At 44.9% G+C, this 14485-nt stretch overlaps 2 protein-coding genes and 1 non-coding gene across 17 annotated transcripts in view; 2 read left to right on the top strand and 1 right to left on the bottom strand.

Moving 5' to 3' along the window:
• Nucleotides 1-11620, bottom strand: part of SEMA4F (ssemaphorin 4F) — a 31376-nt gene extending 19756 nt beyond the window's left edge. For 2 of the 6 annotated variants that reach the window (XM_077842964.1, XM_077842966.1), the window contains exons 1-6: nt 11466-11620; nt 7443-7536; nt 6607-7108; nt 4242-4393; nt 3549-3608; nt 3219-3317 (exon numbers count right to left, since the gene is read on the bottom strand). In XM_077842964.1, the coding sequence (XP_077699090.1) occupies nt 3219-3317; nt 3549-3608; nt 4242-4393; nt 6607-7108; nt 7443-7514 (885 nt within the window). In that variant the 5' untranslated portion in view covers nt 7515-7536; nt 11466-11620. The remainder of the gene's footprint in view (nt 1-3218; nt 3318-3548; nt 3609-4241; nt 4394-6606; nt 7109-7442; nt 7537-11465) is intronic. The other 4 variants (XM_077842965.1, XM_077842968.1, XM_077842969.1 and 1 more) reach the window with 3 other exon arrangements.
• LOC144281488 (U6 spliceosomal RNA) lies at nt 8357-8459 on the top strand. Its single transcript, XR_013350001.1, has one exon. It is a non-coding gene; the product is annotated as a U6 spliceosomal RNA (small nuclear RNA).
• M1AP (meiosis 1 associated protein) overlaps nt 11529-14485 on the top strand; it is a 79266-nt gene continuing 76309 nt past the window's right edge. For 9 of the 10 annotated variants that reach the window (XR_013349094.1, XR_013349092.1, XR_013349093.1 and 6 more), the window contains exon 1: nt 11529-11645. The gene's annotated coding sequence lies outside the window, so the exon portion shown is untranslated. The other variant, XM_077843006.1, reaches the window with a different exon arrangement.

Genomic DNA, 14485 nt, shown 5'->3' with positions numbered 1-14485 from the left:
TCTGACCAAACCCAGATGGCCTATTATTTCCAAAAAACAAATCACACTTTCCCATCCCCGTGCCTAAGACTACTCCCTTACATTTCAGCTAGGACTCTTTTCTCAGTGCTCATCCTCCTAACCTTTATGCAGCATCTGATATTTTTTACTTACTCCCTCCTTCAAATATCCTGTCTTGATTCTCTTAGAAGTCTACCCTCCTCCCCCTAACAGTTGCTTCTCTATCTCCTTTGGTTGCTTCTATTTTCCTTTCTAGCCCCTAACTGTGTAAGGATCAATCCTTAGTCCTTGTCACATATACTTAAATGACCTCACTCATTCTTATACTTCCAGCTAGACTTTCTATGCAAATTATTCCCCAAATTCTCTGAAAGTCTGATGCCTTCCAATCTCTGGTCCATGTCTGCCCTTGGCTGCTGGACTTCCTCACAGAGATGGCCTATCAGCCCCTTAAAACTCAGTATGTCAAAATGAGTCCTCATCTAGTTTCCTCAAACAGCACCATTGTATTATCTAAGTTTATAATATTTAAGCAAGTTAGGCATTAACTAGACAGGTTATGATTACTGTCTTGTCAAAGTGACATTTAATTAGGGTCTGAAGGGGGACAAGGCCACTCCACTACAGTCTCAGTCTGAATGTTGAGAGTCTTCATTGTATCATCAGTTGTAGCAAAGGCAAGTCCCTCCAGCTGAAAGACAGAGTTAGTCAGGAAGGTTCTCACTGAATTGTAGGGGTGGAATCTCCACATCCTTTGGTTTTGGCCAAATAGGGTACAAGACAGATAAAGGACCACCTGGGGAAGGTCCTTTATCTGTCTTGTACTCTTCTTGGCCAAAGAGGGGGAAAAAAATAAAAGTAAAGATAGTTCCTGTTACATGAAACAGGACAAATGTCACAGGACATTGAAGCCACATAAGGTCTTTCTGTGGTGCATGCTGGACTAGAGGGACAGGGTAGTGGAGCAGAATCAGACATAGCTGGATTTAAATCTTGGCTCTGCCTCTGCCAGCTATCTAATATTAGACATGGTACCTAACTTTTTGGAGCTTCCATTTCCTTGCTTATAAAATGGATATAAATAATACTTAATATCACAGTATGGTGCTTAGAACTAAATTCAATCTTGAATGTCAAGTATTTAGTACCACACCTGGGACAGAGTATACCTTCAACTGGGAAGTCTTGTCATTGCTATTGTTAAGTCTAGCATTTTTCTCTGTTAACTTCTAGAATTCCCTCAACAAAGCAAACTAAAATATTCTCCTCCAATGTCCAATGAGCTATCACTGAATGGTAGCACTCCACATTGTCAGAGCTGGTAGGTCCAGTGCTTGAATTTTGTTTTGTAAAAACCTCCATTTCTCTGAGCAATCAACTCTGAGTGGGTTGTTGTGTCTGGATCAGCTAGTCAAAGCTCTTACATAATAGTTACACATGGTCTCAAAGTCAGCAGTCTGAGACATGAGAGGTTTGACACTAAAGCTAAAGCAAGAACTTGCTTAAGCATACAGGAGTTGCCAGGCAGCAGGATAAAACAGTAAAGGTAAAAGAGAGCATTCAGGAAGTCTAGAGGGGAGTCTTAATATAACGGCTTGAAGAGTTAACACAGCTAATTTTGGGGTAAGGGGGCTGTGCCCTATAGTCTCCTACAAACAAGCCTTGACCAAAGGACGGTTCTTTGCACAGAAGTAGACCCCTGGCTTCATTCTGGTTGCTGATTTCTCTCAGAAGTGGATGACCACCCAAGTCACACCAATCCTGACAGGATATACAGAATATTTTATGCCTAGATATTTAGAATCTAGCAGCCATTAGGGTCCCCTTAGATAGCCAAGGAAGAACAGAAGGCCCTAGGAGACTAACTTGAAGTGATCATGTTGTCTACAAGCCGTGGCACTGGAATTCACACCCATGGGTTCCCCATGGAACCATTTTCCCTATAGGAAAAAGACCTACAGGGCAATGGCAGTTCCACCACTACTTTCCAAGCTTTGTGAGAACTGTAAGGAAACTATACCCTCAATATCACTTGATAGGATATAGAGGTTTTCAATACCACCGCAAACTGGAAACCTTCCGAAAATGAGGAAGCTATCCACACCCTGGTGGAGAGTCTTCTATCCACATCGTGAAAAGGACTCGACTAAATCCCAACCAACCCCAGGGGCAGCTGGAGGGACTGACCAGGGCAATTAAGCATATACAATTATAGCATTCAAAACCAGATATATGAGGATGGTCTTCAACAAGGAGAACTTTGGACATAGACACACTGATGAGATCCAGGTGGCAAGGACTACTACAGTTTGCAGAAGGATCAAGTCAAAATCTACAGTTAAGGATCTGAGCCAGGACAGGGAGTCATTGCAGTCCTCCTATTGTTCCTTGGAGCAGAAAGGGAAGCCACTGAATACAAAGAACATGGGAGGCTTTTAACTCATCCTAGGTTCTTGTCACAAGCATGTGCTGGCAGAGGACCAGTGACTGGCTATTGGATTGCTGATGGGAAAAGCTGAGGGTTCAAAATCATTAAGACCTTCCTGAGATGCTACCAGCCCCATTAACTCTAGACACCATGACAAACCTAAACATAACTAGGAACATATATGTCCCAAGCCTGCCTGAGTGTGACGGTGGAGATGCCCAGGGCTCCAGCAGCAATGAACAGGACCTAGAAGAAAAGGTGACTGACAGAGTGCCCACTTCGAAGGCCAAATCCAGAGTATGGGGCTGGCAAGTACTATACTGGTGGGCAGTGACCTCAGAAGCCATGACAGCAGAACGTAGCAGCCCACACAGAATGAAGTTGGCAGGAGAGGTGGGAGAAGGGGGTAAGAGACAGTCACACACCATGGGAAGAAGAAGCAGGCATGGATTGTGCTGATTAAGAAATGGACCTCAGCTCCCTGGACAAAACATACACAGAGCAAAGGAAACATGAGTTACCTCTAAAGTCTCTCCTGGATTTATCCTCTCTTATCCCTAATTCCCTTCACCATCCCTCTTCTCTCTTTACTCCGTATACCTCACCTTCTACAGACAACCTCCCTCCCCTCCTCCCTTTCCTACCCCCCTTCCATGGCAGACAAAGGTTCCACCCTGTGAGGACATCCCTCACCCCCAATGTTTATCATGCACAAGTGTTGCCTTAAGCATGCCTCCCATCAGGGTCACTCACAGAAAACCCTTCCCATCCTCCCACCCCTGTCACTCACAATAACCCCGCACTTCGGATCAAAAGCGAAGGTGCCACAAGTGAGGAGGTGAGAGGCATTGGCAATGGCGAGAATCTGGACAAAATTGTGACATTCGTCCTGGGGGTCAGAGATGATTAGAGAGAATCAGAAGCAGCAGGTACGAGGAAAGGTAGGGTAGTGTCAGGACAGTTAGATGCAGCTCTGGATCAGAGATGACAGGTGATGCCATGGTGTTAGAGTCCCTGCCTGGGCCCACTGGGATGGAAGCACTGCAGGGGACAGACACAGACTTAGGGCTGGAACTAGGTTTCAACTGACACTCAGGACAGGGACAAGATTCACACCTACCTCCTTCTTGCCTTTCTTCCTACAGTTCTGTCTGTGGGCCTCAGGCACCATCCAGTCAATCTGAGAAAGGAGGAGTAACTGTTTCCCCCAGATTCTTCCCAAATTCCTTCCAAGTCAGGGTAGGTAAAACAGTCCCATAACCTCCATCAATTTGAGAACTTCAGAGCTCCTCCCACCCCCACCCGACCATCACCACCAATCAGAGCACTATTTTTTGAACAGAGCACTATTTTTCGAACCGGAGGTCTCCACCCATTAACCAGTAATGAAATAAATTGCTTTTATTTTTAATGAAATAGAATATATCAGAATATATCACATATAGGAGAACAGATACTGTTTCAAGAAAGGGTTCTTTCAATATATACTTCTAATAGGTCAAAATGTATATTTCTAACTAAGGGGTGGTCAAAAAAGTTTAAAAGCTACTGCCCTAAAGAAATGACCTCCTCCCCAACATGAGCCTCCCTCATGGCCTCCCCAGTCACCATGACCACCCCTTCAATCACCCTTAGGAAATATAATGAAGTTAATATTCTTCATCTGTTCATCTTCACCAACACTCCCCCTCCTACCACCACCACTGGTACATATTTGGTTATTATGAACACCCCCACCACCATCAATCCCATAAAACCATGTATCTAATCCCATGCTGTGGGGTCTGCGGTCCTCCCCACTTTCATCTCTCACCCTGCGAGGTCTCTCCCCTGAGAAGGGCAGGGATAAAGCGAAGACTGTGTCCCGAGTGCCGACATAGAGTGTATGGGAAGCAGGATCCACAAGGAGGACAGAGTAATTGTACGTCTGAGGGACGCTGAACCGGGTGAGATAGGAGTCAGCCTCTGGCAGGAAGAGAGGGTGAGAGAGGAGAGTGATACCAGCCATTGCTTCATAAGGGTTGGGTCCATAAGGGCAAAGCCAAAGGGCTCAATTTCTGTTTTCTCCCAAGTGCCATTTATTTAGCAGCCATGAGGGGGAAAAACAGAGCTTTGACAGGCCAACCACCTAACCTCCACAAAGTGAGAGAACTGATGAGGCCAGAATACTTAGCACACAGGGCAGTCAAATATGCTTTTTCTGTAAAAATAGAACACTTTATTAAAATATCAGCATAAATATTAAGTCTGTAATCTCTATTCATGGCAACATGATACATAACTTGAAAATACTGTAGAAGGTACAAGTACTTTCTAAATTTCCTTTTTTTAAATCCCTACTTACTAGTAACTTCTTTTCACTTAGAAGGGAAACGATTCACTCTTTTCACCAACACTTTAGGAGACTATCTCCTATCTCTCCCACTGCTCTTGTCCTTCCCAATCCCACCCTATTTCCACCCAGAGAGGTAAAGAGTAGGCAAGAGTATGTGCTTTGTAAATGGATCAGCCCAAGCTCAAATGTGGCTCTTTCACTTACCAGCTGTATGATCTTGAATAAGTTACTTGCCCTGAGCATCACTTTCCTCATCTTGTAAACACCACCAACCAGGCTTGTTGACAGAATAAAATGAGGTAACATAGGAGGAAGCAACTGACATGGACTATGTGTTCCACAAACGGTTCCTTTCTTCCCTACTTAGACTTGTGCTTCATTTGGGCCAAATCTAAACCTCATAGCATCATTCAGAACTCTATTTAAAGATTATAACAAATAAGTTAGCATGTATTTACCTTCTTAGCTCACTCTGGGGCCCCTACCCCTGCACCAACACAGCTCTACTCTACCTACTTTATCTGCTCAGCTACCATCAAGTCAGACAGAATGGCTATGAGCCATTCATTCCTAGATGTGCTGATGTACAGAGCCCCTCCCACCCCATCCTCCCACACCCATGTTCATGTCTATGCTGTGCCTGCCTATTCTCTCATGCTCATCATAAGCCCTAAACACCCAACCTCTCTTTATATCCCCAACTCTGTTTCACCTTGCTATCTGGACTTCTCTGCATTTCTGGTTATCAACCCAGCCAGGCAACCTCAGTTCTCTTTTGTGGCTATTGCTTCAGCACAAACAAACCCCAGTCTCTGACCACAACTTTGTCTTCTTAATTCATAGCAACCCAATATGTCACTAGTCTGAAGTTTAGCCTCTACATTACTATTACCCACTTGTGAGGTTTTGCCAACAGGCTGTCCTCTCAGCTTCACTAGTTTTCTCTGCACAAGGCACTAACACTGTCCAGTAAGAAGAAAACAAGGTCTGTGGCCATGCCCGTGTCCACCTCAGCTGAGAGCCTATTAAGTGTGAATCACTCCAATAACCATTTTTAACCTTGTGGCATCCCCTGGCTTCTTCCACATCCTTTAAAAGGACCAAATCTCCTTTTTCCAACCCCCTCCCCCTTCGGAATACTTTAAAAATCATTTAAACAGAATTTTAAGTCAATTCACTGAACAGTTTCCCAACATCCAATGCAGGGAACGGGTAGAGAGAGCAGGGAATGCCAAGGGTTACGATGGATCATGGATCAAGAGAATGGGAGTTGCTGTCAGCTGTGAGAGGCCTGAGAAGTGTGTTAGAGACAGGAGGGCTGCCAGCAGGGCAAAAGGCTTGCAGGGAGGTATAAATGAGGATAAGGAGGGACCGGATTTGAGAAGTGGGCAGATGCAAATGCTGAGATGGAGAAGGATGGATGGCTGGACTAGAATGAAAGACCAATGAGTTTGGAAGAAGAATGGGCGTCAAGCTGGCATGAGGGACACAGGTGTATGTTCGGGAAGAGGGAACTCCGAAATGGACGACCTCAGAAAGCCCCTACCCCATCATAGGCCTCAGTGGCCGCGTCTGCACGGTGAGGGGCTTGACCCTTCCGCGGTCAAGGGGCAGCCGGAGCCGCCCGGGCGTGTCTCGAGAGCCGAAGCGCGACGCGGGGGAGCCGCACCGCGTAGGGGGTCCTGCCCCGGCCCCGGCGGGGCGGAGGCGGGACTCGGTGCGCTGCGCCGAGGGGCCCCAGAGCGCCTGCCGGGGTCCGTAGGAAGGCAGCTGGGTACCGGCACCTGCAGGCGGGGCCTGGGCGCCGCGCGAAGGGCTGAGGGCGAGGGCGCCCACGCCTTACCGGAGATAGGAAGCGAGGTCCTGGGCACCGAGCGGGGGACGCGGCCGGATGCCGGGCCGCTCAGCACCGCAAGCAGCAGCAGCGGGAAGGGCGAGGCCGGAGGCAGCTGGGAGCCCGGGAGGGGCGGTGTGGCAGAAGCCAGCATCTTTGGCTCCGCCGGGCCGCTGGGTGGGGCGCGCCCTGCCACCTCCGCTCCGGGCCGTGGCGCTGCCCGCCTCGGTCCCACTCGGATCTCCTCGGCCCGGTTCGGCCTGCGTCGGCCAGACCAGAACGCAGCCCGGCTCCGCCCCTTCAAGAAGGGACTACTGGTCGGGCCGATTTCCTCCTCCAGCCAATCGGGGTTGGGTGGAGGCGGAGCTAAGGAGCGGGTAAGCCCAACCCAGGTACGGGCGGAGCTAGACCTAGGTGTAGGTGGGAGTTCCACTTCGGAACCGGGCTGACGGTGTGGCTCCAGGTCTTCCAGTGGCGGGTTCGGTCCCCTCCAAAAGCTCGAACGGCCGTACTAAGGGAAAATATGTCATGGATACACACACCAAATTTCTCAAAAGTATTATTTTAGCAAGCATCTAACAAACTGCAAATAGATAATTGCAATGCAAAGTGATTTATGTTTGCTTTCACAATAACGTGAAATAAATGCTCAGATTTAGGTTTTGCCTGAGCAAAACAGGAAGTTTTCAAAGAAGTGACGTGTGAACTGAATATCCAAGGATGAGTACGCCTTCCAGAGCGAGGGGCAAAGACTACCTATGGATATATCCTTTTGGAAATCCTACAGACAAGACGAACACAGGGCCTGAAAATAACTCACAATGTTCCCCCATCCCAATCCTTACCTGCTCCTTCTTCAAGTACTTCATACTCCAATTTATAGCCTTGCTGGTAGTCTTTGCATTCTCCTCTTTCATCCCCCATGTTTGGTTATCTAGGCTGCATAACAAATGTAGCAAATTAACATCAAAATTTAGTAGTTTTTAAAAAACAATAGACATTCATTATCTCACAGTTTCCTTGTGTCAGGAATTCTGCTTAGCTGAGTTGTCTAGTTCCCAGTGTCTCAGGAGCTTTTGGTCCTGATATTGAATAGGGCTGCCGTCATCTGAATGTTTGACTAGGGCCGGACAATCCATTTCCAGGACGGCTTAATTCCATGCCTGGCAAGTTGATAGTGGCTATTGGCAGTAAATCTCAGTTCCTTTCTACATGGACTTCTCCATGGGGTTGTTGGAATGTCCTCAGAATATAGAGTTACTTCTTCAGAGCAAGTGATCCAAAAAAGCAAGGTGAAAGTCACAATACCTTTTATAATCTAGCCTCAGAAGTAAACTATAATAATTTCTGCCATATTCTGTCCCTCTCACAGGCCAACCCTCATGCACTGTGGGTAGGGACTACACAAGAGTGGAATACAAAGATTACAGGGGGCCATCCTGGAGGCTGGCTATAACGTTCACATGTAAGCAGTCATCATGACCTGTTAATTCTGCCTCCTAAATAACTTAAATTTGTCCTTTTCTTTCCATTATTATCATAGTTCATGACTTTATTATTGTTCACTTAGACTATGCAATAGTCTCATTAAAAAAAAAAAAAACCTGCCTCTAACCTCTCCCTTTCCAGATTTCCATCAGAGTAATCCATCTAAAGTGCACACTGTGGTTTATTCATTCAACAGCTATTGAGGACCTACTATGTGGTAGGCATTTTTTTAAGTACCAGAGATAAGAAAATAATTTAATACATAGTTTCTGGGCTTTGGCAGCACATATACTAAAATAGTAACAATACAGAGAAGATTAGCATGGCCCCTGTGCAGAGACACACAAAACATGGTTCCTGAATTCAAATTGCTTAAGTCTAGAAGGGAAAATAGACATTTGAGATTGATACATCAAGTCTCTCTGAAACATTTTTCCTAACACACCAGCCTCAACACAATAGGTCCTCCTCTGAGCTAATTCCTCTGGCACCCATACATGCCTCTCCCTAACTGCTTGTCAGCAATCTAACTTAGACCTTAGTCCCTTCTCTGAACATAGTTTAGATATTGATTTTTTTGTCTCTTGATTTTTTTCAAAAATCTTTTTCAAATTTTTTGACAGCAACATGCAAGTTCTTTTTTATATTGCCACCTAGTCATACTTAAATACATTTGTAATATATTAGTGAAGTAAACTTTCACAAAGTCATACACTATATTTCTTTAATTCAGGAGCTAAACCCCGATATTTTCTATGGCATTGCATTTTATTCTATTTCATTTTTAAAATGTTTGTTGCGACCACTAAATTGATTTTACTATTAATGGGTTGAGATCCCTACTTTGAAAAAAATCATTGCTCTAAGCTGTCTCACTCATACTAATTTAATTAATATCTATTTCTTAAATCTACATATCCAGTTCATATTTTTCTCTTCAGGTACTGACACATACATCTAACTGCCTATGGAACATCTCCACTCAGTATCCTACAGGCACTTTGCTTTCAACATGTCCAAAATCAAACTGTCATCCTTACTCCTACACTAGCCTGGGTAACTGGTAGAACCAACGTTTCTTATATCTGTATATAGCACCATTATCTTTCCAGCTATCCAAGCCAGAATATTTGTATTCATTCTTCAATAAATATTCATCGAATGCCTACTATGTTCTAGGCTCTGTTGTTCTGGCTTCCTCCTAATCAATCTAATTATTTACCAATACCTATTCATTTTAACTACTAAATGTCTCCATTACATCTCTGCAACCCCCTACTAACACCTAATTCAAGCCACCATCATCTCTTGCCTGGGCTACTTCTTACTCCAGTCTTGCTTCCATCACTAGCCACCACCACCCCAACTCCAATCCCTAATCCATTCCTCTCAGGGCAATAGACTGTTCTCTCCAGTACACAAATCAGATCACTTCTCTGCTTCAAATACTTCAGTCCAGCTCGCCACCATACCTTCATTATGGGATGAAATCCAAAATCCTTAATATAGTCCGCAAGACCTTACATATTCTGGCCCCTTATCTACCTCTTCCATGCACTATGCTCTGGACTAGCTGAGCTTTTTCATTTCCTCAGAATTCCCTCTGCATAGAATGTTCTCCATTTCCTTTGCTTGGCTAACTCCTATTCACTCTATTGATTAAGCTCAGAATGATAATCTCTTTCTCTAGGAAGCATGCCCATATATATATGCAGGTTGCTTTCTTGGCAGTTTGTGATCCTCAGAGTTTAGAAGGGTCTTGAGGAAATTATGTCATAGTTCCCCACATCTAGCCCAATCTTTGGCACATTATCCAATAAATGCTACTCCAGATGGATAAAACAATTTATAGAGGAAAAGAGAAACTTATTGTAGCTGGGAGCAATAGGGATGTGCAAATGGGATATAATTTGCAATTAGAGTGAGGATAGTGTTGGTGTTGAGCCTGCTAAGATAGTTATAGTTATAACAGACCTTGTAACCAAACCAAAACAAGAAAGAGAAACAAAAACAAAACAATGTGTAAGCAAAGAATGACATGATCAAATATATTTTTACAAGAATAATTCTAACATGAGTGTATGGGATAAACTGGAGATTAGAGGCAGGGAGACAAATTTGGAGTATGTAAGAAAGAAGATATGTTGAGAAGCTACACTTTATATTAAAATACAAGAAGTCTCTTGACCAGATTACACCCAGGAGCCTGGGCTACTTCTTCTTCTTCTTCTTTTTTTTAAGATTTATTTATTTATTTATTCATGAGAAACAGAGAGAGAGAGAGAGAGAGGCAGAGGAAGAAGCAGACTTCATACAGGAAGCCCGACGTGGGGACTCGATTCCGGGTCTCCAGGATCAATCCCTGGGCTGAAGGTGGCGCTAAACCGCTGAGCCACCCAGGCTGCTTCTGATTTTACTCTGAGGAGCAGTTGAAGGGAGCAAAATTGGTTTAGTAGGACTAAAACATCGGCAGGTGGCTCTTTTCCTATTGGTTCTAATTTGTCCTGAATCACTTACTGGTAAACTGATTTCCTCTCCCCCTACCTGCACAGCAGCCAATGAACTGGGTGGGGGATGGGGACAGATGACAATAATAAAGAGGGAGAGGGCAGCCCTGGTGGCTCGGCGGTTTAGCGCCGCCTTCCCCCCAGGGCCTGATCCTGGAGACCCTGGATCGAGTCCCACGTCGGGCTCCCTGTGTGGAGCCTGCTTCTCCCTCTGCCTGTGTCTCTGCCTCTCTCTCTCCGTGTCTCTCACGAATAAATCAAATAAATAAATAAATAAATAATAAATAAATAAATAAATAAATAAATAAATAGAAGGAGAGAGGAGAAAGTGCTTGTCCACTTCTGGTTTGGTATTAGCATTATCTTTTCCTCTCTTTTGGGCTAATTCAGATAATTCCCCTTCATCCAGAGTTGGAGACCTGACCAGCCGACTGGTAAGGCCCAGGACATGCCTATGTCAACTGGATTTTGTCAAAGGGACTATAGGAATCTACAGCTAACAAGTGGGAATGAGCGTGAGTAGAGCGGGGCAAACCCTCTTGGAAGGTAGAGGTTGGAAAACTTGGGTTTCTTGAAAAGTCAACTAAACTCTAACTTCCATGAGGGCATGTGTGTCCACTGTACCCCAACCATAGCACAGTGCCTGGCACATAGTGTGCCCTCAACAAATATTTATTGAATAAAAGAGTGACCCGACTCAACAAGTGAATGAATGATGTGGAAGAGAAAGGTTAAAGCTAAGGACACAGTGGAGGTGCCACTGGAAAGTCGGGGGGAGGGGCGTTACAGGAATGTGTGACTGGGGACGGGAGTAGGCTAACGAGGAAGTGTCAAGGTTAGCCCAACAGCCTCCACAGAGCTCCAAAACCCTACCTCGGGGCCAAAGTGGGGCCATTTTCCCCCGCGGCCTGGGGTCTCGGAGACTGCGGTGCTGAGGTAGACGCCGAGGCGGCCCCGGAGGCTGCGCGCGCAGTGAGCAGCCCTGCGCAGACGACCTCCGTCTGACCCGCGCTTTCCTCGGCGCAGGCGCACTCCGATAGCCAGGAGGCCCAGGTAATGGGGGCTTTGCCTTCCCGAGGAAGGAGTGACAACCTCACTTTTCCCTGCGTGGGGGCAGAAGGAGGGCTGATGGCCTTAGCGGGAGGACAGCCCGGAGCGGGTGGAGAGCGCCGCGAAGGGTGGGCTTGAGCCGAGCCGGGGCGGCCCTCAGGTAGGTGTTGGTGGTCCGGGCCGAGGCAGCGCCGACGCACACCAGTCCTCAGCCACCGCCGGCCGAGCGGCTTCTCCTTGCGAGTGTCTGAAGGGCCGCGACGCCGCGTCCCCTCAGTGGGCGCTCCCAGGCCTCGCGGCTGGGCCGCCAACCTGCAGGCTCCGGAGGCGGAGGCGCCGTGCCTAGGCCCCTCGACCACGCTTTGGGGCCAAGTGGGCGGAAACCAAGACCATGTTCGAACTTCTTGTAAAGTCAAGAAAACAGTGACTCTTTAAGGCCAAAGAACATGTTTGTTTGTTTGTTTGTTTGAACTTAGAAAAGTGAACGTTTTACGGCCCACGAGAACCTATTAGTTAATTTTTATTATTATTATTTTTTAGTGAAGTGCCTCACGAAGGCAGAAGTGCTTAAGATCCAAGAAAAAAAAATTTAAGATTTTATTTATTTATTCATAAGAGAGACGCAGAGAGAGAGAGAGGCAGAGACACAGGCAGAGGGAGAAGCAGGCTCCATGCACGGGGCCCGATGTGGGACTCGATCCAGAGTCTCCAGGATCCCGCCCTGGGCCAAAGGTGGAGCTAAACCGCTGAGCCATCCAGGGATCCATCCCCAGGATCCAAGATATTTTTAGTGTGACCCTGCAAGAGGGAGAACCCATTGAATCGTTTATCACATACAGTATCCTAGGAGCTTTATATAAAGGCTATAGGAAAGCTTTTGTGAGGGCCTATAAAGGGCCCTAACCTATTAAGACCTAAAGTCTGAGACCTAAAGGACAAGTCCGGTTAAGAAGAGTAATGATGTAAAAGAACTTCCAGCAGCTGCAAGGAGCCACAGTGAGAGGCCCATGCGCTTATGGACCTGAAAGGTGCCTCAGGACCAGGATAGAGTGGAAGGGGGGCAGGGGATGGCATGGCATGAGGTTGGAGACTTGGGAAGGAGGTACATGCAGCACTTCGGTGCCAGAATAAGTATTTTGTTCTAAATGTAATTGGAAGCCATTGAAGGGCTTTTGGTAAGGGAGTAACTTGATGGCTTTTGGTGGGTCAAGGCATAGTTCCAGGTTTAACCAATTTGCAGGGAGACACCAATAAGTGGGTGCTTGAGTAAAAATGAAAAGTTATAGGTTGAAAAATAGCCAGATTCTGCTTAGTATTATGCCCAGATACATCAGCTGCATTAATTGATCATGTTTGAAAGTAGAGGGAAGAGAGCTGCCTCTTACCTCATTTGAGGTACGGTCTTGAAATTGGGCTCAAGTGTGGAATCTAAAAATGACTTGTGCAAGCTGAAACCGTTCAAAGTGATCTTAACCGTCAATGGGGAAAAGTTACATTTGTCTCAGAACCTTTCAAAACTGTCAAAATGTTTAAATCTGTCATATTATCAGCTATAAGTGGGAAATAAAAAATAGTAAACTCGTACCTGTTGAGCATACTATAATGTAAAATGTTAGAAACGTTGGATATCAGAATATTCTATTTCTTTGTAAAAAAATTATCAAAAATAGTTTGAACAGTGCTTGTGCTTGTGTTCTTCTCATGGGATAACTTATGATGGAGCAAGCATCCTTTCTATGCTTTAACTGTCATACTGCTTTCTAATTTTGGATCAGCTTCCAACAGAAGCTGGAGAGGGGGACTAAAAGCACTTTCTACATTAAATAAGACCTCTGTCTGGGGGCCTGTCTGTGTGAATCCATGTGTTGATCTCAAATTCAGCATTATATTGATCTCATCCACTTAATTTAAAAGTAGAGTTAAAAGATATGATATGTGCTTTCTTGCTGAATACATTAGTCATTGATTTGGATTTCTAGTTCAAGAGTACTTTTAATAGGTTAGCATATTCATTTACTTATTTGTTCAGCTGTACCCAACACATAATTGGAACTCAATAAAATATTGTTGAATGAACAAATGCTGAGTTCCACTAACCAAAAAGGAAAGTTTGAAGGGAAATAACTTCACAGATTAATTTTGATGAACACATTTATCTGTGCACTCAGATCACTTTCCAAGATCCCAAATTCCAAAGGGTTTCTGAAAATTATCGTAAATAATATAATATTTCTCTTGGACCTGGGGAAATGAAATAAGTTTTTCTTTTCCCTGCATTATTTAGCTAACAGACAATTATATAGAGTTATTTTAGTTCCCAGAGATGATTTTTTAATCTAAAAAATATTTTCTTTGGGGTGGCTCATTTGGTTAAGTATCTGCCTTTGGCTCAGGTCATGATCCCAGGGTCCTGGGATAGAGCCTTGAATAGAGCTCCCTGCTCAGCAGGGAGTCTGCTTCTTCCTCTCCCTCTGCCCCTCTCTCCTCTCCCTCTGTCCCTCTCCCTGATTGTGCTTTCTGTCTCTCAAGTAAATAAAACCTTTAAAAGTAAATAAATAAAAAATATTTCCTTTTATGCTTATCCTAATGTTCTTTTTTAAAGTATTTTTATTATTAAATATAACATATATAGAGAACATTTCATAAAATATGAACATACAGCTTGATAATTATAAAGTGAGCACCCAGGTAACCACAATAAAGGTCAAGAAATAGAACATTGCCAGTACCCAAAACCTCCTCTTCTGTCCCTTCTCATCATGATGCTCCCCTTCTTTTTAGAGAAAATCACTACCCTAATTTTATGATAGTCATTTTCTTGATTTTTAAAAATAGTTTAATCA

Source organism: Canis aureus, chromosome 12, assembly GCF_053574225.1.
Source record: "Canis aureus isolate CA01 chromosome 12, VMU_Caureus_v.1.0, whole genome shotgun sequence".
In the NCBI taxonomy this organism is placed as follows: Eukaryota; Metazoa; Chordata; class Mammalia; order Carnivora; family Canidae; genus Canis; species Canis aureus.
Note: the sequence above shows the minus strand (reverse complement) of the source record. Positions and strands in the feature narration are given on the sequence as shown.